General features: G+C 36.7%; 2 protein-coding genes across 10 annotated transcripts; one reads left to right on the top strand and one right to left on the bottom strand.

Annotated features, from left to right (window-relative positions):
- Positions 1 to 274: 274 nt before the first annotated feature.
- On the top strand, positions 275 to 11,406 carry Acn (apoptotic chromatin condensation inducer acinus). Of its 7 annotated transcripts, none has more exons than XM_076812203.1 (10): positions 275 to 452; positions 1,743 to 3,069; positions 3,150 to 3,237; positions 3,330 to 3,446; positions 4,064 to 4,268; positions 4,334 to 4,542; positions 4,754 to 4,978; positions 9,007 to 9,267; positions 9,869 to 9,957; positions 10,136 to 11,406. In XM_076812203.1, the coding sequence occupies exons 2-9, from the start codon at positions 1,745 to 1,747 to the stop codon at positions 9,953 to 9,955; spliced, it is 2,517 nt and encodes an 838-aa protein (XP_076668318.1). In that variant the 5' UTR covers positions 275 to 452; positions 1,743 to 1,744; the 3' UTR covers positions 9,956 to 9,957; positions 10,136 to 11,406. The 7 variants fall into 7 exon arrangements, with proteins under 7 accessions (XP_076668318.1, XP_076668406.1, XP_076668054.1 ...); XM_076811855.1 differs by lacking the exon at positions 9,869 to 9,957 and having other exon boundaries at positions 277 to 452; positions 10,136 to 10,284; positions 10,686 to 11,406; XM_076812291.1 differs by lacking the exon at positions 9,869 to 9,957 and having other exon boundaries at positions 276 to 452; positions 9,007 to 9,282.
- Positions 11,407 to 11,590: 184 nt separating this feature from the next.
- On the bottom strand, positions 11,591 to 21,582 carry Tm9sf2 (transmembrane 9 superfamily protein member 2). Of its 3 annotated transcripts, XR_013085405.1 has the most exons (16): positions 21,301 to 21,582; positions 20,264 to 20,331; positions 20,076 to 20,169; positions 19,797 to 19,932; positions 18,850 to 18,971; positions 18,599 to 18,722; positions 18,377 to 18,516; positions 18,118 to 18,294; positions 17,792 to 17,948; positions 17,537 to 17,714; positions 17,104 to 17,263; positions 16,799 to 16,950; positions 16,068 to 16,179; positions 15,829 to 16,000; positions 13,104 to 14,237; positions 11,591 to 13,011 (listed from the first exon to the last, which is right to left on the bottom strand). XR_013085405.1 is itself a non-coding variant. In XM_076813344.1 (15 exons), the coding sequence occupies exons 1-15, from the start codon at positions 21,430 to 21,432 to the stop codon at positions 14,170 to 14,172; spliced, it is 1,980 nt and encodes a 659-aa protein (XP_076669459.1). In that variant the 5' UTR covers positions 21,433 to 21,582; the 3' UTR covers positions 11,591 to 14,169. The 3 variants fall into 3 exon arrangements, 2 of the variants coding, with proteins under 2 accessions (XP_076669459.1, XP_076669340.1); XM_076813344.1 differs by having other exon boundaries at positions 11,591 to 14,237; positions 17,792 to 17,936; XM_076813225.1 differs by having other exon boundaries at positions 11,591 to 14,237.
- Between the last annotated feature and the right edge of the window lie 4,230 nt (positions 21,583 to 25,812).

The following is a 25,812-nucleotide window of genomic DNA, read 5'->3' on the forward strand; positions in this document are numbered from 1 at the left end:
AAAATTCGATACACGTTTTAAAAGAAGAATATGTATTCGCACATAGCTCTGTATTTGTTGTCATTGTAGTGAAATTATAGACTGACGTCAGTAGCGCTTGATATGTATTAACGAATGATTTCAATGTAACGCGCGGGTACATACGTATTTCAAAGCGTACGTACAGAGACAAATACGCATGCGCGACCAACTATACACTCTATGCGCGAAACGGAACGCACCCTTGACGTGACTTGATGCGACAACGTCCAGGTCATTTACGAACCCTGACGAGCTCTATCTGATACGATGTGAAACGTTTGTGTTCAATGGAGTACGGTACGACCGATTGTTAGAAGCGTCATTAGAAACGTTGTTTCGATTGAAATTTAATATTTATGTGTCAATAAAAGTTCCGCGAGGCGCAGCGCACCCAACAGACTTCTAGCTAAAGGACGAAACACAGTTATCGAGTAAGTGGTTACGCGTTACTTTTTAGCGGGACGCCCGCGCGTTTCTCGGGTAACCACAAATCGAACTTGGCTATTGCTCGAGGACTTCTGAGTAAATATTTATTGAGTAGGTTTAACTGTTTGAACCGAGTCTTTAAGTTAAATGGAACGATGTACGTGAAAATTATTCGTTGTATGGGGTAAACTTTCTTGTCTGCATGCTTTGAAATATTTGTTACTTTTTATTTGAACGGTCATTTGATAATTAATAAAATAATATTTGGAAGAGTCATTAACTGGGTATATAATGCATATTTATATAGGTGGACTATACTAATCGTCATATTGGTGCTCAGTAAGATCAGATATTTATTTCTTTTTTCTTTTTTCTTTATTTATATAGATCTATTATTTCTGCAAGGTAAGTATTGTGTTTGATCAAAAGTATTGTTGTATACAGTAAAGTGTGGAGCATATAAAAGACTCGTGTTAGTTTTTATACTTTATTTGTGATTTGAATGTTGTAATGTAATACTATAAGGCAGAAAGTGTTTCGTATGTTTGTGTGTTTGTCTGCCGCCTAAAACCTTTCGAATGGTAAACTCGGGGGTCACGAAATGTACCTCGGCTCATTACGCCTGGCTAATCCAGATAAATGTGACTATTTTCACCAAAAAAAAACTGAACAAAATTTTTTCTTTTATAAAATTAGAATCTATATTTCGGGCGAAGTCGAGTAGTAAAGCTGGTATAATATATATCTTCAGTACGTATGATTTGATTTTTTAACATGTCTCAAAGGATGTCTTAGATACTTTGGATAAGTTATACAAAAGGAGCGTATGTAAAATACGAATGTGTTTTAAATATGAATAATAAAACACTTGGATATTTAACACAACGATAGGTCCTTAACGACACAATTAGTTCATTCGAGACTTAAACATTGAGCTATTGCTCAAGGAGAGTAACTTTAGTAGCGTAGAGTAACTTTTTTACGTGATGAAGCGTCACTTTTAAGAAAATAATTTCTAAAACCTGCAGAGTATATATACCACTTGACTACCAATCAGTTTCATGCGTATCTTTAGGCTAGTATTTCTATTCGATCTCTGCCACTTTAATTTACATATCTACTTCATGTAGATGTTATAACAAAGTTTGTAGAAATACTATCTAGTTAGAATAAGAATAGTTGTAAATATATGAACATTAAATATTCTTTCACTTTCTCATCCCGTATATAATTAAATTTTATTCCTCCTGTATGTGCAAATTAAATTTTCAACAAGGTTACATTGTTCATTATAGGTATGAGGCGTAAAAGCGAAAGAAATAAAGCGAAAGGGACTCCAGAGAAGGAAGTTGAAAAGCCAACCAGAAAGTCGACACGTAGACGCACGAAGCGTACTTCTTCAACATCGCCAGAGCAAGAAAATGTTGACGAGCCAACGAAAAGTGTTAGCAGCAAGGAGACGGAGAAGAAATCGACTGTGTCAGCACACCAGACTAAGGAAGTGGAGCTACACACGATAGTAGAACAGAACGAAATAGTTTCAACCGTCGAAGCAGATATCGAGGTAAAGCCACAAGAAGATGAAGAGGGCGACAATGGTGGGCCATCAGTATGGAAAGTTGCAAGAGCCGACGCTTCACCTGGCGAGATACAGAAGCTGAAGTTGTGCAGACAACATAACATGCCAGAAGCATCGCCTGATGCTTCGTTAAGTAGGAAAAGATCGAACAAGTGGCAGGAAAGTGGTGAGGGAGTTGCAGAGGAGGCTGACTCGGCAGGCGAGCAACTGGTTTCTTGTACAAGAACGCTCAGTAGCGTTGAACAGCCGAACGATCCCTCCTCTTCATACCCAGGTCAGGACTCCAACGAAGAGGTAAGTGATAGCAAGGAGATCCTGCCTGAAACCACTTCAGCCAACTTGTCTGACGATAAACCAAACATAGATCAGCAAGGTGAATCAAATGAGGCAAATTTCCCGAACGAAAACGCTGATAGTGAACCCAATAAGTCAAGTAGCACAACTGCATTGGCTCCTAGTTCAAACGGCAATCACTCGTCCGAGGAGACAAATGTTATACCAAAGGAAGAAAAATCTGTGGAAGATGACAGCGCGAAACCAACAAAAGCGTTTAGCAAAGAGGCTAGCATTGAAAATATTAAAAAAGAAATGAGTAGCGACGAAGATGACGATGAGAAGGAGAAAGTTCCTGATGTAAACTCATCGTCTGAGTCAAACGATGAAGTTCATACTAAGAGTAACAGAACCAGTGGCAGGATATCATGTGCCAGTCGTAGAAAGCATCGAACTAAATATCGAGATTCGTCCAATTCCGATACGCCAGATTCTGAGGATGAACCATCTACTAAGAGAGACATAGAAATTGGTCCTTACGTAGAAGAAGAGAAAGTAACCCCGAAGGATTCCGATGAAGGGAAAGATCATTCAGAGTCACCGAAAGCAAGAAATAGTTCTGTGCTGAACAATGTGCAGGTGGAAATAGAGCGTAATGAAGGAAATAAACAGAAATTGGACAGTTTAAATGAAAAATCTGACTACTGTGCATCAGCAACAGCTCAGGTGGTGACTCATAAACCCGTAAAAGTAAACTTGAAGAGATCATTGTAAGTATAAGTTACACAACGATTCATTAATGGTTTTATCAATAATTCATTTGTTACAGTTCTACACAATTGTGTTTCAGTTCCATGCGAATCTTAACAGAGAAGAATGATATGAAAAGAGAAGAGTGTGATGCAAATGCAAATAACGAGGCCTCTATTCCAAACAAGGTTTGTTATCATATATTTCGATTGATCTTGAAAGGTTCCCAAGATTACATAAACATTATGTCATAAATTAAGCTCTTAATCGTATTTCACAGGAAAATCATGATAATGCCGAACAAGAATCAAAATGTATTCCAAGAAAACGTCGATGGGGCACTGCATTATCCACTGACACTGCACCTGCCTTTTCAATTTCTACGGATTCGCTTAAAGTAATACATCTCCTTGTAACTTTTAAAGCTTGTCCGATTAGAAAATTTATAACGATCTAGGGTAAACGATACAGTAGTTGATCACCTAAGAGCTTCAGTTTAGGTAAACGCTATGAAATAAGTAACTTGAATTTTATAAATAAAATTTTGTTATACCAGGCGGAAAGAAAAGTATCGAAGATGATTATAACACCAAAGAAACTTTGAAGAAATCAGTTGAAACATAACTCAAAAGCATAGTTATTACACGTTTTCTTTTCCGACGATCTCACGGCGGAATGCTTGTAGTGAAATCATCGATTCTTGGTTGAATCGAAAAGTAGAACTGTCTTTTCTGATCGAAGTGCATCATTGATGTGGAAGCGCGTATATTCATTAGACAATGGCGGCAGAAATTTGAAGTGGTCAACTACTGTACCCTGGTCAATGACTGTATTGTTTACCCTATAATCTTAAAGACATTTATATAAATATTGATATACAATTAAACATAAATATTTCTACAATATATTTGTACTTTTAGAGATCTTCAAATGAGCTGTATTAATTACGCATAATCGAACCGGACATTATAGTTTCTTGAAATTCCATGTTTTTTTTGCGGCTATATTTTGCAGGCATTGGTGCCAGGAGCGAGGCCATTGTCGATAAACGAGGTTCGCCTCTCGAAGGATGACGATGAAGACAGAGATCGCTATCGGGCCGGCGAAAAATGGCATAATTCTAGCGACGGGGTGAACGACAACAGATCCGGCGATGAGAGTGTCACGCAAAAGAACGGCGCTGCGAAGAAAGGTGATGGGAAAATCGACAATCATATAGGTACACGAATCCTTTAATGTTTAGCCAAAGTTTTCGACGTCTTCACTGTTCGAATTGTTTTGCAGCAGCGCGACGGAAGATATCGATTGTGAAGGAAACACCGCATGTAAAGTCGCCAAGCCCGCCAGCCACGAAGCCTACGAACATCCTTCTGATCAAAAACTTGGTTCGCCCTTTCACCCTGAATCAAATTAAAGAACTTCTTTCACGTACTGGCGTGATCGTTGAGAACGGATTTTGGATGGACAGAATCAAGTCCAAGTGTTTTGTAGAGGTACGTAAAATAGCTTGATTAAATCACTTCGCTGAAAGTTTTTCAATTTTGATACGGAAAGCACTAATAAGATAACAAATGTTCTAATCTAAGCATTGTTTGTACTGTTTAAGATTTAGTGAACTGTATTCCACACGTTTCGTTGTAACTCGAATATTAGTATAATCATTAAAAGGCATTATAGGGTTTTACATTAATTGAATTATTTTAGTATGCCAATGAAGATCAGGCATTTGAAACAAGGCAGGCGTTGCACGGTATATCTTGGCCTGTTTCGAATCCGAAGAGGCTTCATGTGGAGTATGCAACTAAAGAGGATATGGAACTAGCGCGTGAAATGTCGAAGGATCAGTCGATTCCAAGGAAAACGGAGCCGCTTGTACCGTCAGATTCGTGGCAACAGGATTGGAACCGGGACGAAAGAACAAACACAAAGGTATTTTCGTTTTCAATTGTCTAAACAGAGAGTTTAAACAGAGAACTAAGGTGTAACTAGTACGAACTAGTTGAACACTAGTATGATTTGAACGGTGGATACGGGTTGGCTGTATATCTGATGCGGTATCTATTTCTAACTTTTAATTTCAGTCGTACGCACTTCAGAATAAGCTTTTATACTAGATTCTGATCTCGTTATTATTTAAAATAGCTTCTGCAAGAAGTAATACTAATAATAAGTAACACGCACAGTCTAAATGGACCCCTTATCCGCCAGGCGAGGGTTAAATACTACTTTTGCTACCTGAAATACATAAGATTGGAATAATCTAAGTAATAGAAAACCATGAGTTTTAGGACAAATGTACCTTAGTACATTCATTCTAAGAATTTCGCTACCCTATCGAATTTGAGCATAAAAAAGCAAACCTTCAAATCTCCCTTACTGCTCCTGCAAAGAAACTATTGCTACCATATTATGTCCCTCTTGAAGCCTCTTGAACTTTTGTAAATAACATTATCCCTTATTACTGGAAGTGGCGTAAATATACTCACTCACAGATTGGTCCACATAAATGCAAAATAATAATTTAGTCTCATTTCTCCAATTCCACCATAAGTAATAAAACAATCGACATAATGTGGGTTCATATACAACAGGGTTGACTAACTGGTGGCTCGCAAGCTACCGGGGGCACCTCCGCCTTGCTGCCACGCTGAACGGCCCCCTCCATACCTCCCAGACTCTGACGATCGCAGTCAAAAAGAGAAGGAAAGAAGGAGGAATCGACTGCGATCGCCAGAGTTTGGTCGGTATGGAGGGGGGCCGTTTAGCGTGGCAGCAAGGCGGAGGTGCCTCTGGTGGCTCGTGAGCCACCAGTTAGTCAACCCTGATATACAACATGCGTAATAGTGTTTCGTGAACAAGTTTTCGAGTCACTATACATATATGTGGACAAAGTTGGCGGGAACTCTGTACTAAATATGGTGGCTCTTATTTTCGACTTTTGAATTTTCTTCGCGGCACCCCCCCAGAATAGTTCCAAATAATAAAAAAAAAATTGTATAATGGGAAAAGGTACCCCCTGGGCCCGTGAACATTTAAATAATTATTTAACAGCTCACAAAGTTGATTTTACTATAATATCCTCCAAGTTATTTATTACATAAAAAAATATGTCAAACAAAAGTTGTAGATCCAGGCAAGGAGCATCTTTTATGTTATGTTACTTTTTCGCGGGCGACAAACTGAAGATAAAATCGCAAAATCTATTGAACCGATTGCTTTATAAATGTGACAGTTTATTCTGTACACCTATGACTCTCGCAGGAACTGCAACCAAGTATTTTCATTGAGTCTAACCTACTTTTAAATTCGAAAATAGCAAAAGAAAAAAGTCAAAAAACATTTTATAGTCACAGTGATTGGGACAGTCATACTGATCAAGAGTCTGTTTGGAATTTTGGGTTTAGATAAGTCTAACAGCTGAAATCGCCTTCACAAGCGAGGCATGAATTTTTAAACATGTCATCAAGAAGACCACTTTCAAAAGCATTTTAAAAGAAATAATTATATTACTTTTATGTTTTTTATTTACTGTAGAAATGTAGTTTAATAAATAGAAAAAAGTTTTATTCCATTACTATAATTATTTTCGTCGCAATAAATTCCTGAAAATTGCCGAATTTATCGGCGCGCTATCCGGAATGACGAAGAAAAAAATTGTAATTTTTATTTTCGAGGATTATTTTTTAACCATTTAAGGCGGAGCATATACCGAGATATGCCAAAAAACACAACAATTTTTTTTTTATTTTCAGTGTTTGATATGTCATGAATGCTTCCTAAAAATTAGGGACCGAAATTCGCAAGAATGTCGAAGATAAAGATTATACACATTAGAAGTGGAGTATACTCATTGGTGACAGCGACGTAACAGCATTAACCTTTAGAGTTGAAAATAAAAAATACACATTTCTTTTAGTTTTCAAACACAAAAAAAAGTATAAATCAAATATAAAATTCGCGCAGTCAAAAAACTGAGTAATAGTGTATTCAAACTAATCGGCTGAATAGTTTTTGGGTAATCGTGGGTAACATGTTTGAAAATCATGATTTCGAAAAAAAATGCATTTGAATACCTCGCTTCAGATGTCTATATCGTCGATATTTTTGCGAATTTCGGTCCGTAATTTTCAGGAAACATTCGTGACATATCAAACCCTGAAAATATTAATAAAAAAATTTATCTCTTTATCAAAAATATATATATATTTTTTTTTTTTTAGTTTTTCGGACTTTTTTCGAAAACAGTTTGTCGCAGGAGAAAAACTAATACAACATAAAAGATGCTCCTTGTCTGTTTCTACAACTTTTGTTTGACATATTTTTTTTTATGTAATAAATAACTTGGAGGATATTATATAAAATCGACTTTGTGAGCTGTTAAATAATTATTTAAATATTCAAGGGCCCAGGGGGCACCTTTTCCTGTTATCCGATCGGACTCAAATTGTACACAGATTTCTTTGTTATTATTTGAAACTATTCGGGGGGGGGGGGAGAAAATCTTAAAATAAAATTCACCAAGACTAAATAAGAGCCACCGTACTCTGTACGTGTACAGTGGTGGTCAAAAGAAAGTTCAAAACTTATATTTTTATATGCCTGCATAACCAAATTAATTTTAGGCTTTAAGTATTATATTGGTGTCACTTGCCCATTCTGGCAACTCCCCAATCTATGGTATATTTTGGAGATATACAGTACTGCCACCACAAGTGATGCGTTTTGTGATTCCACGAATGATAATCCGCTACCCCCACTACTTCTTTTGTAGTTGCGGCGGCGAGTGAGGGGGGACTGAGAACGAGTATTAGGGCATTGTAATTTATGGCTTGCCACTATCGCGTGCCCTCTCGGCCGTTCTCAGCCACCCTCATATGCCCCGGCAGAGAATAAAGCCATGCTGAATAGATTACCCGATTCCATAGTGGAAAGTGACCGGTCCCGACCTAGTTTCAATTGTGGAGGTAATACTGTGATTATTTCTATTCTAACTATCTTATCTCTATTACCGTTAACAGTTTCAATTTTCTTTTGACCACTTCTGTTCATGTTACAGTCGAAGCGGTAAATCCAGCGAATGTATACATTCACTAGTCAATGTATGCACACACTAATCCGGTTGAATTCAGTTTGAATTATTTTTGTCTGTGCATACTTTCGCTAAGTCAAGGCGAGAATATATACATCTAGTAGTGAAATTATAAATTTCATTTCTTGTGAATACTTCAGCCAATCGCGTCAGTTGACTGTAACATACACACACATAAAGTATGAATGGGACGTTAAATTGTGTGGCTGGATTGGTAGTAACATATAAGATGCAGTAATGGACATTGCAGCGTATCTCGTCCATTATGAGCGCGATCATTAATTGCAACGGACGATCATTCCAAGGTTATGCAGAAACGGACGTTGTTTTAAGAAGTCTTTCTACTTCAGAGTACTACGCGACAAATCTACGAAAAATGATTCGAATTGTTAAACTTGAGAATTGTTTTGGAAGAAAGTATAAACTGTACTTTGAATAGGGTATATATCTTTATCCGTTACTTAGCAAAGTACTAAAATTTCTACGACTAGAAACTCGATATGTATTATACAATAATACATGACATTTCTGCTTTAAAAGCATTTTCCTGTATTACCTTGTTTGGCGGACCTCACCCTCTTACTCATCATTGTTACTCATGGAATAAAAAATGAATTATTTGCGCGCTATTCGTACACCCCAGCCGATTCTTTGACTGTACACTATCTTGTTTAATATCTTACATCTCCCAGTGTAATTTCACATACATACTCTACATACTTCAGAGTTTCAGAAAATGCAAAAGAAGAAATTCGAATGTTTTGAACCCGCTAATGTAAAGAGACTCCTTAACGCATGTGTGCCCCTGACCTAAAACAGGATGGCTTATTATACTACAACGATCAGTCATGAGTTCTGAAAATAATAGGTGTTGGTTGTACGAGAGTGGGATCTGGGCAAAGAAGACGGCCAGCAGCACATGAAGGAGAAGGAACGCGAGAAGAAGGATCACGACAAGAAGAGGCGACAGAGGAGTCGAAGTCCCGCGGTGGAGGTGCATCTTCCAGCTCCAGCTCGTAAATTCAAAAAGAAAGAGGACGAGCCCCCGCCAGCTAAGCTTCTAGATGATCTCTTTAGAAAGACAAAGGCAACGCCGTGCATATACTGGTTACCACTTACAAACGAGCAGGTGAGCGATTAAATTGTATGTTTCTGATAAATTTTGTTTATCTTCTACATAAAAATAGTCTTAGTTGAATAAGTAAATAAGTATACTGTTAAATTAATAAGTAATCTACTACATTTAACACTTTGAGTGGCTTCGACGTATTTTCACATCGAGGGATTTCCATCCTGTGCGCGGCTTGGGCATGTTTTCATGTCGATATTTCCTGGGGAGCATCGAAAGCCCCAGAGTCTCCCAATATTTACTTTGAGAACAAACCAACCCCGCCCCGTGTTTCACTACAATAGCGATCATTTGCTGGTTGCGACAATCGAGTCTCCGATAAGTTATCCAGTATTGAAAATTATAATTTCTGTACTCTCTATTAGATCTTAGTCAATGTCTTATTAATGGATTGGCGAGATTCTTCTGATGAAAATGAGTATAAACTTTTTATCATACAAAATATGGTCTACGGAATTTGTAAGCGATTCCTCCGCTCGTGAGGAATTCTGCTGCTTGCGCAACCGCGACGATCTGAGATTCAGTTGGAGTTTGTTTAGTTATAGTACTCTAATGAAGATTTAAAACACAATATAGAAGTTTAAATTTTCTTAAAAAACAGAAATATCCCGATAGAAATGATCGCTCAGAAAGGCCTGACCGACTCGAAGATACACTTCTAAAAATCTTGCGCCACTCAAAGCGTTAAAGGTAACAAGAAATACTATCTTTTTCTCTTTTCATGATAGAAAAATTCTTTCGATGCTAAAATTTCAACGATTCGTAATACTTCAGGCGAAATTATCATAGATCGCTAATGAATGACTTAACATGTATTATCAACCGATTTGAATGAACAGAATTGTTTAATAACTTTGCGTGATTTCAGATAGTCGTGAAGGAAGAAATGAGAAGGCAACACATGGCGGAACACGCGCGCAGATTGGAAGAGATGAGACGCGCGGAGAGAAACAACAGGGACGGTCGCCGTCGCCGTAGTCCAAGAAAATAGTTATCTCATCAACTCCGTCGATAAACGTACCCTTCCTCTTTGAATGCAAAAAATCCCGACCTTGACCAAGTTCCATTTTTAAGACGGTTATAGAACGAGTCGAATGTATTCCTTTGCTTTCTTTCTTACAGTCGACTGACTTACTTGCCGCGTTTCTGAACATTTTGATTTCTCTCGACCGAAATCAACAGGTTCAATGAGATTGCTGCAAAAACTATTTACCAACAGGCGATTTTTTTAGTATTGTGTCGTGTTGGGAGTTCGTGTTAGCCTTTTTCGTTTTCTTTTTTCTTTCTTTCGTTTCTCTTTTACCTTAAATTCTTTATCAAAGTTTGTAAACATTTCTTTGTATGATCGAAACGATGTTCCCGTTTCCCACGATCCCAAGTTCCCTTTAGTTTCAGCATTTAAACCGTACTTCTTACAGGTCAACATTAACTATCCAACAGAGACTAGGATCACATCGCCTAGGAGACACATTCGTCACATCCCACAATACACACCGTGTAGCGCGATATCCGATATCGCGAAACGCACCGTTGGGAATCGGAGGATCATAGAATCGAGCGAAAAAAGGAAACTGTTCACACGTTAGAGAAATCCACGAAATCACCTTAATATTTCGTGGTCGTTATAAAATACTGTATGTCTCTTTTACAAGAACAATGAAATAACGAAATCGAAGTTGTCGGCTAAGTCGTTGGAACCCAGCAGCGATAAAAAAAAGGCATCAGAGACTGTGGTTCATTGAGTGACGTGAAGAAGTCCTAAGCGTCGACGGGGGTGAATTCTTTTTCCTTGGATCACGTTTCCTTCTCCCCCCTCTCTCACTCTCTTTCTGTCTCTTTGTTAGCACAGTAGCCTGACCTCCTTGAGTTCTCTTTTGACACGTACTACCACGAACTTGGTAGTGAAATGTGTAAAGTTTCGGTGTTTCTCGCTCCTCAGGACCAGGAACGCCCGTTTGTACATAAAGTATAATTCGATAATCCGTGATACGACATGTAAAATTACAAATAAATGTAAAACAAGTATAGGATATACGTATATGCGAACGTGCATTCGCCGCTTACTTTCTACGACGCCGTGTTTTTGGAAGACTTGTTATTCGTCCTGGAATAAGATCAAAAAACGAAGTTAACAGGAAATATATATATATATATATATATAATATATATATATATAAAATCTTACGTTTTAAGAGAAATGTAATTTCAAAAACAAAAAAGAAGAAGAACCGTCTCGATGGGGAAAAGTTTGTAAGGCATGGCAGGCCAGAGATGAGGCACGATTACAAGGTGTTTCATCACAAATGCAAAGAAACGTCTACCGTAAACTTACTAGATCTTTATTTATATTAACATCATTAACGCTAAGCGTTGTAATTGATTTGATTTACAAAATTCATGAATTACAGGATGTGTGCATGTCAGCTATCGATTAAAAAATATTTCACAGTCACAAATACTATCGGTAGAAGAGGAAGAAAAACCGAATAAAAGACTAAAATTTCAAGGCTCTGCGTTCGAATAATTTACCAACTTGATTAACGGGGGGGGGGGGGGGTATTTTCACAAACTAATCTTACCGATATTTTTTTTGCAAGAAATGCTTCATGCTTTTTTTCAGCGTATGATAACACTGTTATAACATACACCGTTTAATATTTTTCTTTCGAGTATCACGAAAAAAATACTTTCTTTGGTGCCTTTAAAAAAGAATAGCTTGCCCGAAGAACAAAATTCACGATCACGATGCGCGGATGGTCAACGATATTAATCCTTCGCGGTCCATTGTGTTTTTCTTATATGATTTTTAAATTAACTTCCCTGATAACCATCTGTCTCCAGTCTGACATCAGATTGGTAGCAGGGTCTGGCTCTGGCATGAGAGCGCACAGTCTGACGTCAGAACCGTAGCAGACGGCAGAATCTGCTGCGGATCTGCTGTTCATCTGACATCAGGCTCTGCACCTCAGAACGCAGCCATCTGCGGACCCAGACGACTACGGTTCTGATGTCAGATTCTGCTGCCCAGATCTGGCTATCAGGGTTTAAAGGTTTGGGCACAGTGTAACAGTTGCGTGCCAATGGTAAGAAAAAGAGGGGCATAGAGTGACACTGACAACTAATGTGTGTCCACACCTTAAATATGGCTTTGATTAATGATTATATACAGTGTTCCAAAAGTAGAGGACAAACTGAATATGGAAGTACCATTGAGATCTAAACAAACTGGAAAGTGAACAGCAGTGCGAAGAAGTAGAGGGCGACAGGGGTCCGAGGGAAATGGAAGATAAACGGTGAACCTATCCTTCCTATTATCTCGCTTTACCTGTGTTATGTTTTAAGCACTATACATCTATAGCGATTGAGGTATATATATACAGTTCAATATCTATAGTCTGTTTGTAAGACAGAGACAGGTTCATCCGTTATCTTCTCTCTTTCTCGGGCCGCTCACCATTGCTCTGTTCACTCTAGAGTTTGTTTAGAGCTCAATGGGAAATACCTAAGAAAAGATTGAAAATCCTTTACCCTTCTGCAATCTGAGACCTGGTTTCAAGATATAAGCCATTCAATTCCACGCCTAACTTCTGATACTATTTAAGTTCCGATTATTGTTTCAAAATATAGAATACATACATATATACGTCATAGAATATATAAATGTATGTATATAGTTCAGAATTTCTGGAGACCAGACCTACAGTGCAAATTTACAAGATTTGTGATGGGATTAGGTTCACTTTTCTCCTCCTATTCTTTGTTTAACTCGTATTCTTAGAATTTCAATTGCATGTTGTGCTGAAACAAAACTTGAAATTGCAAAACGGTAAAGAGACTTTTTGATTTCTTTCTGGCACGAGGTATTTGCACGTTTCTGCTTGTACCATTAATTTGGGATATCTTATATGTATACGTTTTATAACGTTACAAATACTTAGAGTTTGTAAAATAATGTGTGTTTGTAACTGATCATTTAGCCACTTCGCGACATGCTTTCCTTAGGGAAACAGAAAGTAACGCTAGCAATATGCAACCACAAAGGATTCAATCTTAAAATAGTAGTAAAAAATGTGTATATGTTACAATTAAAATCTATAATCCAGAAAAATCGAGAAACATTTGAGAATGGAAATATAAAGACAGTTTTACTATTTACATTGTAGATTGGTATTTTTTCCTTTTTCTTTTTTAATTACACGCTTATTTATGATGTATCTCTAGCAATTATACATTACGCCTGGATTACTTAATTCATTTGTAACATGTATACACGTATCCTTGGCAGCTCCGAGATACGTTATCATATTTTATCAAAAGGACGCATGCTAGAGAACAGTTAAACAGTGATTGTATCTAATTAATTCGTACCTTGACCAGTTTACGAACTTTTGCGTATCTTCAAGTAACAAAAGCAAATGATTAATGGCCTGGTCGAGACCCCTTTTGCGCACACTTTTTGAACTCGTAACAAGGAAAGATGCATTTGGCAGCATTGCAAACTAAGTGCAAGTCTTTGTACAAACACTTGTCAACTGTTTGATAATCTCTTTTTACCAATCCGTTTGTACCTTGCAAGTTTTTAAGAAAGTCACATAGTTACATTTTGTAATTTCCTTAGTTTGTTATTTGAGAATTTATAAAAATTTGCGTAGGATAGTAATTCTTTAGAAATGTACGCTAATGCGGTTTCACTATATTTTTACAGTATTTATTGATCAAATTTTGCATCGACAAAGTTGAAATTGTTGGACTTTTTGGGACAAGGTACTTGTGCATAAAAAGGGGCCTGTATATTAACATTTCTTTCACAAAATTAATGTTCACATCAACTATCACTCATCATTATTATTATTTACTCATACCACATTCATTTCGTTTTGATAAATGTCATTTGCTGATACATTAATCGACTTTGACCACACTGTAGATCTTTCGGACAAACCAGAAGGAGGCAAAGAAACCAATCGAACCTGTTCAACACAAGAAGCGTACAGCAATTATTCAATACTAGCTGAAATGCCCGGTGTTACCCGGGTTAATGCAGGTTTTAAAATAAAAGTAACAGTATTATAGACGGAAAACAGTTGATAACGTTATTAAAGTTGGCGAGAATGGTAATAATATTTTTGCATAGTTTATTTGTTGCCATTAAGACAACAAATTAATCAGAAACACACGACTAAACTGAAATTTTACTAAATATTAGCGTGATTTTAGGTATCACCAAACCAAATGTCAAATTTGGCAAAACATTCGTCAATTTCTTTCGTATTTAATAGTGGACGTGATAAACGAAACCTATACCTTCACCTCCGCTTGGATGTGTACAACATATATGCCAAATTTGAACGAAATTCGTGCAGCGGTGTAAATTTGTGTTACGAACAAACAAAGAGAAAATGAATTACACTGTCCAACAGCCAGTTTGGTCTGTAAGATTCAATAGCCGCTTCTTATAGATTTTTGTGCGCTGAAAACGAATCCGCAAACCGTTTGCCGCCATCACCCTCAGTTTTTGAGAAAATCGATTTTGAAAAAAAACTGCGAATTTTCAACTTTGAACATCTTTTGTGTCGAAACAGTAATAGTTATTCGGGTGCTTGTTGCGTCAAATTATTCTATAAACCCTCCCGAATACAGCGATATAAGTTATTATTGCATTATGAACATTTAAATATGTTTAAACAACGATCAAAGGGAAAAGAACTCCCGCAATGCAGCCACTTTTCCAGATATCTTTAAATTTATTTCCAAAACTAAGGGTCGGGAGAAAATCTGACTAGTCCACGCGAGGCGGCAGACATTTTTCCTTCGGAAAGCATCAACAGAAGTGGAAAGACACATTTTGTTTTCAATACAGAAGCGAAATAGTTTGGCAAAACGTGTGGCGTTGACAGTGGTAGTCAACGGCGGCGCGCGATACACTGCCGCTCAGCGACACACAATCGCTTAACGCGCGCGACTACCACTGTTGGCACCGCGCGTTTTGCCAAACTATTTCGCTTCTATGGCGAAAACAAAACGTGACTTACCACTTCTGTTGGTGGTTTCTGGAAGAAAAATTTCTGCTGCGTCGCGTGGAGTAGTCAGATTTTCTCTTAGAGCCTTAGTTTTGGATATAAATTTAAAGATATCCGGAAAAGTGGCTGCATTGCGGGAGTTCTTTTCCCTTTGATCGTTGTTTAAACATATTTAAATGTTTATAATGCAATAATAACTTATATCGCTGTATTCGGGAGGGTTTATAGAATAATTTGACGCAACAAGCACCCGAATAACTATTACTGTTTCAACACAAAAGATGTTCAAAGTTGAAAATTCGCAGTTTTTTTCAAAATCGATTTTCTCAAAAACTGAGGGTGATGGCGGCAAACGGTTTGCGGATTCGTTTTCAGCGCACAAAAATCTATAAGACACGGCTATTGAATGTTACAGAACAGAAAAAAAGTTTAATTTTGTTGGACAGTGTTATATATATTTCAATATTGAATATTGTTTTCCGTTGAAAAGAACAATTACTTAATATCGAATGTGACTTTCTGTTTGGAAAGATACGCTTACCTGTTAAGACGAAGAATAAGTAAACCATGATGCAAGTGTAACCAAAATAGAGGAACGTAGATGTAGCGCCTTCTATATCCAATTTGGTCATGAAAAAGTGTATGCAGTAAACTAATAAATAAAAGGCGGTGAAACCGGACGTTAGGAAACTACGCCACCACCAATGGTAATCCTGAGAGAAAAATAAGAAATAGTTTCAATACGTTCATATCACAAAAAATTGATTTATTTATTTTTACCTCTGCGCAAAGATGGAAATAGCAAAGTAGAATTGTCGTTTCTGAGCACGTGATAACAAGTATGAGAAACACCAAAAAAAGAAATCCGAACATATAATATACTTGACTCGACCTGAAGAAAATATTGAACAACATCAGTTATCGAATCTTTAACAGTTAATTAAAATTATTACTACAAAGAGTTATGACATACGAGTCATTCCATGCGAACTCGGACAGATTTCGGTGTAAGTTTTCGTAGATTGCTGAAATTTAAATATTTTGTAGTCTTTAGTGATATTTAAACGTACCTCAAAGGATTTTTCAAATTTTTGAAAAATGTCGATTTTACAGCTGTATAGAATATTGGATAGAACTATATTCTCCTTTCTCAGATTTTTAAAATCGCGCCCGATGTTAAAAACCTGCATTTGTTTAAAATAATTGCACAAAAATGGTTAAAAAATTTCTTAAAACTTCAACGTATTCTCTATAAGCATCATCTCCATCCGTTTACTACTTCCATAGCTATAATGTATTGAAAAAAAGTTAGGCCTTAACTTCAAACAGTTGTAAAATCGACATTTTTCAAAATTTTGAAAAATCCTTTGAGGTACGTCTAATATCACTAAAGACTACAACATATTCAAATGTCAGCAATCTGCGAAAACTTACTTCGAAATCTGTCCAAGTTTGCATGGAATGTCCCATATACTAAAAAATTATTTATAGAAGTAACTTTGAATGCTTACCACAGAGAATTAAGTATAAAGAATAATTGTATAAATATACATCCAAAGGGTAGAACTCCTCCCATTATCACACCAGGAATTGGTTGTGTATAAAAACTTTGCTCTGGAATCTGCCTAGGAATCTGGTTGGTTCTTACGGGATGCTCCAAAGGCTGAAATAAGATTCCTTCGTTTCGCAAAACATAATCGAATAAAAATATTGTTTAATAGAACAAGAAACACTTCGGTGCCGGAGAACAGAAAGGCCATTTTCCACTTTTTTTCACTTGCTCATTGTGTTGTACAGATAGAAACTTATAATTTACCCTTTTTCTGAATCCAAAATAAGCACCGATAAATGTTAATGGAAGAGATACTCCAAACCAGAGTGCTAGAAGAGCAATAAGAGTGCTAAATGGTACTGCAGCTGAACTTCCATTCGCCCAGAATACCAAATTCATTACGAAGAATAAACTGAATACGATCCTGTAAAATACAAACATTAAGATCAAATTTTATACCGTTGTACAGAACAGTGGAATATTTTGTAGACATTTAAAAACGTAAACAAAGTGCTCCTACAAAAGTCATTTAGTTGAAGGGATACAATATTTTATATAAATAGTTTATCTGTAGGTGAGCATGTAGAGGAGATTTCGAGGTCAACTACATGAAAATGTTCCTGTATAGACACTCACAAACTGTAATTCGAAGTAGTCCGAATTATTCAAACTTTATCAAACGAATGAATTGTGTTACCCAGGGCTTAACGTAGATGTGAGCAGGACATTCGATTTCCACTTCTCACCGCCAAAGCTTTTGTATATTCTGGCGGATACGTAGCCAGCAGTGGTTCCAAGGCAAACATATAAAACCACGGCACAGGTCATTAAAGCGCCCCTATTAGCAGGCGATAGGAATCCCAAGCAAGCAAATGCTGTGGAATTCAATAAAATTTTAGACAATTTCCTGTACCAACAAGGAGAAAAAGAAGTATAGTGTTTAAAAATTTACCAAGCGTAACAAGGGTCATGCAGAAGATTTGAACGCCAGAGCCAAGTAAAACTGAAAGCAGCATTCCTTTGCGTGCAGGTCGAAACACATCACCGTGGACCAGTTTCCAGCCAAACTCTTCCTGTGCGTCTTCTCCTGATTCTATCTGAAAGCAGGCCTGCGTTATTGCAACACAGACATGGCAATATTATAGTATTATGATACAAAACCGAATGGTAAGTCGCTTCCTCTCCTGGGTTAGTAAAAGAAAATTGTTACGCTCTTATCTATAAAATGAGAAATGAAAAAACTGCAGGTGATCATTGAGAATGACTCCTTTAATATACCTGATTATATCGTGCGATATCTTTGTGCAATGTTCGAAGCATTATCATGGCCACCATACCGGAAAGAAACAGGATAATTATTAACGAATTAAGAATACTGAACCATTGGATGTTTGTATGCTGCATAGATTCTAGAATATAATCCCATCTAGAGGACCATTTGATCGTATTATTTTCCTAGAATTAGAAAATGAAAATTCATATTATTTTGTATGCAAACAAACGAAATACGTGTTACTTTTACTACGTGAAAACTTACAATAAATGTCACAGAATATGTATAAGTGATGACTAAATCTTGGTCAACTGCAAGCGGATCATGTGGTATTTCCAATGCTGCTTTACTATCACAATTAACACCATTACTGTGTTTCAGGCTGCGAGGAACCACTTTACCAGCTATTAAAAGTATAAGCACAGTTTTTGTAAAATGTTGCATTACAAATATATGTCACATGAATATAAATTTCAAGAGCTTTACATATTATACGTCCACCGTTTTCCTTAAACGCAGACCCCCATTCTTCTTTAGCACCACTGTGATATGTAATTGTAAGGTCTACATGATTAAATGGGTAATAGGTTTGCGGTTTGTTGTATTGCCCCTAATGAGGAAAAGATGTATTAATTTAGTTGATACTGCTTTGTTTTTACATTAAAATATTGAAATCTTGTCTCATAGGTTCTGATCTTATCTTTGTTAGTTCAGAGTTAATGCAGACGTATATTTACATTAATACTACAAGTATCTTGTTGAGCTCTTGGTTCTCGAGAGAAGCAGCCCATGGGAAATCCAGTGCTACAGTATTGTCGTTCATCCTCTAATTGATAACACCAAGTAATTGGCATGTTATCTATGAAAAGATTAAAATGTTGATAGTAAATTAATGACAGTCAGTGTTCATTGGAATTCAATTTGTTTTATATTTAAGGGGAGGTTCCGGTGCAAAAATCGATTTTTTTTTCATTTCATTTTTCGAATGTTCAACCTTTTAGGAATACGTGTTTAAAAGGATTTGTTGAAATTCGTAAAAATTCCCGAAGTTATAGCCATTTGAGTAGCGGCAAATGCATGGGCAACAACCGGTCATTCGGCGCCCACGTAAAACTTTAAACGCATTTTTCTCGAAACTGTGTTCTCAAAACGGTGGGACCTGTATTTCCAAAAATTATTATCCGATTCGACTGATTTTTTTTTTATTTTGAAGAATATACTTCTGGCTAGGGGGAATACCAGGAAAAAATACAAAAATTGAGAATTTATAATTTTCAAAGGCGTTGAAAGGATGAAAACTATAGGGAAAAGTGATTTCAAACTTCAAGTGTAGTTATTTTCTCAAAAAATGTCATTTTTGTATTTTTTTCTGGTTTCCCCCCTAGCCAGAAGTATATTCTTCAAAATAAAAGAGTTTCAGTCGAATCGGATAATAACTTTTGGAGATACAGGTCCCCCGATTTGGATCAATTTTTTGATGCCTTGACTTTAACGACTCCCCAGTGCCGTCTGCAATGATTAATTATAAAACAAAAAATATATTTCTATAATTTAAGACATCCTTAATACAATGCAAAAAGTCCCATTAAATTATATATAGCAGTTGTCCTTTAATTAATTCCTAAAGATCACCTATTTTTTTGGGCTCTAGACCGGAAGGTCCCCTTAATTGTTGAAATCTTACCGACTATCCAGTGATGCTGATAGTTGAGCCACATTCCTCTTTTCAGAAATTCCAATTTCCTTTCTGATTCTTTATCCCCGCCTCTGTACGTTTTTTTACACGCGACCATGCATGTCACGTTTTTCATAAACTCTAACTGAAAATTTACAGAGTTCCATGTAGTTTTATGTTTCTCTATAACACACTCACGTTTTGCAGTTTTAGCATTTTTTAAACCTGTAAGATCTATTTTGTTCTTTGACAAAGTTATTTACAGGAATGTATGTAAAATTAGAATACCTTGTATGGAGAAGGCCTTATACGTTCTCCAAAAAGAACCTGCCCCAAATTTTCAACGGGACTCTGACTTTCATCCGAAGGACAAAAATCGTAGCTGGAATATTTTTTATTCATTAATTTCAAGTTTTAAAAGACTCTGGAAAAAATACACAGTAAGGTTTTTATATAAATTACACGAAGAAACTCACTGGTGGTATTCGTATGGTATTACATTTTTCTCCGAGTTCAAACGATTTACGTACAACTTAAGTTCAGACTGGAAGCAACAAACAACAATTAGTGAAACGTTATAAATAATGTATCCTTGGAACTGCAATAAACATAAATAACTTTGTGGGATGTACTTTCTGATGCAACTAAAAATGGGACAATTCTTTGTATATACAAAAACAATAAATGCAAAATTTATTTTCTTCTATTTAGAAAAATCAATTTTGGTGTTGTATGATTCAAGTAATATACTACACCATTCTTATAAATTATCTCTTTCTTTTTACTGTTACACATTATTGATAATGTCCTTGCTGTAAACGGTAGTTGACACCAACACACATCCCTGCAAAGCTTCAAAATCAATTTCATGAAAACACATTTTCTCTTTCATTTTACATAAAAAAATTCTGCCCTCTTCCAGTGTACTACGAATTACGCTTCATTGTACATTCGCAGGCTACATTTCCACAGTCTTTACGAACGCCATGGCTACATAATATTCACATCACAATTATAATAAAGTACAAAGTTTCGATAAGAAAGATGAATGTAAAATACATTTACAAATAAAGACTACAATTCTAAATCCAACATACATGACATCATGCGTCATTGAGAATCCAAGTTGCTATAAGGGCATAAAAAGTCAGTACGCTTCGGTACATGGTCCAAGAGAATTGTAATATCGTAGAAAGGATTATAAGAATTTCAACGAATCCCTGGGTCGTTTAGTTTCATTGCTACGAATCATACAACGAAAAACCATGTTGAAACAGCTTCGAAATGGTACCGAAATCGTTCAATAAAGGTCTCCGCTCAACGTGGGATTAAGGGAAGAACGGGAAGTAATGAAACTTAATTTACGAATGATGTTCGACGAAACGATGAAAACGAACGATGACGTCGCATTGGTATTTACAACAAAGAAGATTAAAAGGGGGAAAAAGGGGAATGACAAACGTAATCATAACCAACTGGGAAAGGACGTCCGAAAATAATTTCAGGTACGCACTTTGCATGTTTCGGAAGTTTCGCCGAGCTTGCAGTAATTGACGGGCGCCAGGCCCGGCAAGTAGAAAGCCGTCGCACGGTAGATCGTGCACATCACAGACAACAGACACAGTACAGCTATCCTCGCCATCATATTGCCGCTGTATCGTCTTACTAAACTATTTTGCCTAACGCAAGTACCTATATGTCAATCGCTACGTGAAAAACATCGGACACTATACCCTATCTGCTGTGATACACGTCATTGATAAAGCGGCTTTACACACAGTAGATGGTCTCTATTGGTTGACAATCCAATATGGAGGATCTTGGGAAGGGCACGTTATTGGCTAATACAAGGATTCATTGTCTGACGCCGATTTAAAAATGTATTTTTTATTGGTAAAGTCGCCCTACATAAAATGGGCGAGCCTGTGCGAGCGAAGCTGCAGTACTTTTACATTAACGGAACGTGCTTGGTCTTTTGTCGTGCGCGCTACTTTAAAATTTAAAACGACTTTTCAAACGTCGCTGTCTATCGAATCTCGATATCGCGCTGTGTGGCGCCTACTTCACTCTATAATAAAACATATCGTGACGAGATTCGCAACAGTATGTACCGTTCCACTGTGGGTCGGCAAAAACACCGCGTCGCAAATGCATTTACGACATGTCGCAAATGTACGTACGTATAATATGTCGTTTTTAAGCCCATTTCATACGTGTCATTTGTCGCAAATGTAGTAAATAGAAATATTCATTATTTCAAGGTTTCACCAATTAAAGTGTTGGAAAAATATAGTTCTTTCTGACTCGCTTGTTGGTTGCATGCGAATGCTGTAGAGTACTGTAAAATACGGGCTGTGTTCTGAATCACGCATACTGCGCATAGACTGCAGAGAAAACCGTTCCGTTTCGGTCTATGCGCGCATTGGTGTCGTTGGTGGCACATAGAATTCCCTAGAATTCTCCCACTTCTAGCGCATGAAGCGTGCAGTTTATGCGCGCATGCGTATTTGTCTCTTTACGCCACTTTACGCACGCTTTGAAAAACATGCACCAAATTATGTGGTCCTCTCCTCAAAGTGACAGAAAATGTAACCTGCATATATGCTACATGACAATAAATGTTTATTAGATATTTCGTTTTTTCACGCTACATTTGTCAACTTTTTATAACTTAAGATCCTTCCAAAATGTTATTGTTACGCCGCAAAACTTTATGAAATCGGGTATAAGATCAATGTCCGCATTTCTAATCATGTAAGAGTTCCGCTATCGTAAAAATATATTTTTATTATTTATTTGTGCATCAATCGACAAAAAACTTATTAGACGTAATATTTAACCTCCCCTTTACACATAAAACAAGCAAGAAGTATTTTGAAAAACATTTTAACCTAATAATAGTCTATTTAATATCCAGTATAAAATGTTGATTTCTGCTCACGAGCGTGACCCATTCTCTGCTTACATATCCACGTGCTATAATTATATTTTGGATAACATAAATAAACAAAATTATTTAAAGGTTTTAATGCTAATTATTCACCTTTCGGAGCTACATCAGCCAGTAAAAAAATCAAATCAACCAAAATTTTTAGAAATCTGGTGATGACATTGTATAATACTGATAATTTATCAGTAATCTTAATAACCTAAGTCATCTCAATAGTTTATAAATTGTTTTAATTGTTATTATGGCGTAATTTATTAAAATATTTAAAAATAAATGATTTGTAGTCGTATTATATTAATTTTGCGATAAAATCAGTATTATTGTAAACTAAATCTAACAAGAAACAGTTTTATCGTAACATTATGTACAATACGTGTAAAAATCATGTCTTTTCAATTATTCAGATTAATTAATGAATTATAAAAAAAATTGAATCTTTGCATGTGGTCCATGGGCATATGAAGAATATTCAGAATGGAATCCCCTTGAAGAATACATTTGTGATTCGTATAGTAATTAATTTCAAAACTAAAAAATTATATTTTTTTTATTAATTTAACAGTTTTCCCACTTCTTATATAAAGAAAAATCATGGCCGGAATTACCCCACGTTAATTCCGCAATTTTTGTGTTATTCCTTTCAACTTTGTTAAAACGTAAATTTATGCTTTCTCGGTCATACTAATAAAAACTAGACAGTTGAAACTATCAATTCATATACCAAAAACTAGCAAATGTGTAAGTTGCTCAAATTTTATAGCGTTTCTTCCTTATAGAGCCGGAATTACCCTGCTTTCCCCTGTTTGCAGTATTCGAATTCGAAATACATAAGCACACGTAAAGCGACAAATACGTATGCGCGTAATGTGCGCATTGACGGTACATTCTTTTTTTTCTGCATTAGCTGCACGCATTATGAGCTAGAAGTTGGAGGATTCTAGGGAATTTTACGAATCAGGTAATACCGTCTATGCACTCGCTGTATGAATCGCAACCAACGCAACGGACTCAATTTCGAAGCGAACAACACATCCCTAAAAGGTTCCATATATATTTTTAATGCTATTTGCATCCAATATATCAAATTCTTGAGGTTTCACTATCAACAATTTGCTGAACTTTTTTTTATACGATTGAGTGATTTTTTTAAATTTTTGTCTTCGGTATATTTTGATATGTAATCAGGTAAATGCAAATTCACTTTTCCAATATTCAATAATTTACGCATATGATTTTTGGATTTTGAGTGCCGCGGAATGTTATTAAGTTTAAAATTACTTTTACAAATTGTACAATATGCTTTTCCATTGCATTTTCGTAACCATTTATTGTGCTCGGTTTTTGTTCTGTTACTGCTGTTGTGGATGTCAGCCATACCAGGACTATTTCGTAACTAAAAAGAATTATTACAATATAATCTAATATAATATGTAATACTTGATTCTTCGCATCTTGCATAGCACGAAACTACCAAAGAATATTACTCTATAGAGCGGAGATATCATAAGCTGCGATTCCTTACTCCGCCGCAGGCGGCGCTGCAGTCGGAAATCTTCGCATCTTACACCTCTGCTCTGGATTCCAGAGGACCCAAACGGCCACGCAACGAGCTAGAAGTTGGAGGATTCTAGGGAATTTTACGAATCAGGTAATACCGTCTTGTTGCGTGGCCTTAGGGGAAATAGTAGCCTTCTGGTGGGGAAATTAGGCGCGGGACAACGTCCGTGGAACGCTAAGGCGTTCTGCTCTCTGGACGCGAATTCTTAGATATAAAATAATAATGTAAAGAAACTATTTGAACACAAACAATTAATAAATTTAATGAACTCAATGAATTTAAACAATACAAATAAGAATTTCGCTAGGTTTATAATTTCACGTCCGTTCACTATCGCTCTCGGGGTTCAAGTGACCTTTCAAACGCAAACGCTTTTACATCTTTTGTTCTTTATAAGATGTCCTTAAAATCTAAGAGCCAATAATATATTTACTAACTAAATTCTCATTGGTGAATCTATTTCCTTCACAGTTATTGATTTTTAGAATCAAGCGTTTAACAACATTGCTCTGGAATTACATCTAGGAGAAGGGATCAAAGTGCAGTTCATTTATTCAAACACCCGTTTCCAAGCGGGTATTGATTAATTTATAATCTTGAAGTTTTCTCATTAAAGAATCTCTAACTATTTTCAAACCCCTCGGGCTTGTGCGAACTTCGCTTTGTTTCCCTTTCCTATTACACTCGTATGTTCCGTTTTGAACTTCGCGCTTCTAAAGTTTGTGTCGAACGCCGCTAGAGCGAGAATCGCAACTCGCAACAGTCTATGCACTCGCTGTATGAATCGCAACCAACGCAACGGACTCAATTTCAAAGCGAACAACACATCCCTAGAAGGTTTACGGCAGGATCGAAACGGAAGATGAGAAAGGAAGCAAATACGTGGCGCGCATTGTTATTTCTTAAAGGCTTTTACTGCTAAGTTTTTCGAACGTGTTCTTATAATGCTAACTTTGCAGCTATACTCTAATCCAGAAGACGTATGAGAGCTTGTGATTGTATTCAATAGCCTTCAAAACCTTCAATTTAACCCGGGCGCGGATAATAAATAAATTCATTTTTCATTTACACATCTGCTTACCAAATCTCGCTGGGTAAGCAGCAGTTCGTTCTGTAAAACTCATAAAATATGGTCTTCGCTTTCAATAATATGGAATCGCTGTTCAAGAAAAATATTACAACTCGGATTGAGAAAATCCAGGAACCAATAAAGCCATCAAATTTCGTTAAGAGTCGGTCCCCGATCCTTAGGACGAAGTAACCGATGTAGTTAGGAAGCTTGCTTCGACCACCGTCCAAACGTCTCGAATTAAATTTATCGTAATCCATCCAACTGTATAGCTAATTGTAAGTAAGTTTGAACATTCCCGCGCAAGCTCACGAGCATCAAACGCATAGAAAACCGTTCCGCTTCGTTACTGCGGTTCATGCGCTGTTGGAAACGGAACGCTATGAATGCGCGCAGCGACTGCGCTGCGGTCTATGCGCATAATGCGTGAATCGGAACACACCCTATG

Source organism: Andrena cerasifolii, chromosome 1, assembly GCF_050908995.1.
Source record: "Andrena cerasifolii isolate SP2316 chromosome 1, iyAndCera1_principal, whole genome shotgun sequence".
Taxonomy (NCBI): domain Eukaryota; kingdom Metazoa; phylum Arthropoda; class Insecta; order Hymenoptera; family Andrenidae; genus Andrena; species Andrena cerasifolii.

Bases quoted from the DNA above. Each gene is read 5' to 3' on its own strand.
- Acn (XM_076811855.1), top strand. From the start codon at position 1,745: ATGAGGCGTAAAAGCGAAAGAAATAAAGCGAAAGGGACTCCAGAGAAG. The intron at 4,269-4,333 runs GTACACGAATCC...ATTGTTTTGCAG, and splicing joins GAAAATCGACAATCATATAG to CAGCGCGACGGAAGATATCG. The intron at 4,543-4,753 runs GTACGTAAAATA...GAATTATTTTAG, and splicing joins AGTCCAAGTGTTTTGTAGAG to TATGCCAATGAAGATCAGGC.
- Tm9sf2 (XM_076813225.1), bottom strand. From the start codon at position 21,432: ATGATGGCGAGGATAGCTGTACTGTGTCTGTTGTCTGTGATGTGCACG. The intron at 17,949-18,117 runs GTATATTAAAGG...GCAATAACGCAG, and splicing joins ATATCGCACGATATAATCAG to GCCTGCTTTCAGATAGAATC. The intron at 16,001-16,067 runs GTAAAAATAAAT...TTTTTCTCTCAG, and splicing joins ATTTCCATCTTTGCGCAGAG to GATTACCATTGGTGGTGGCG.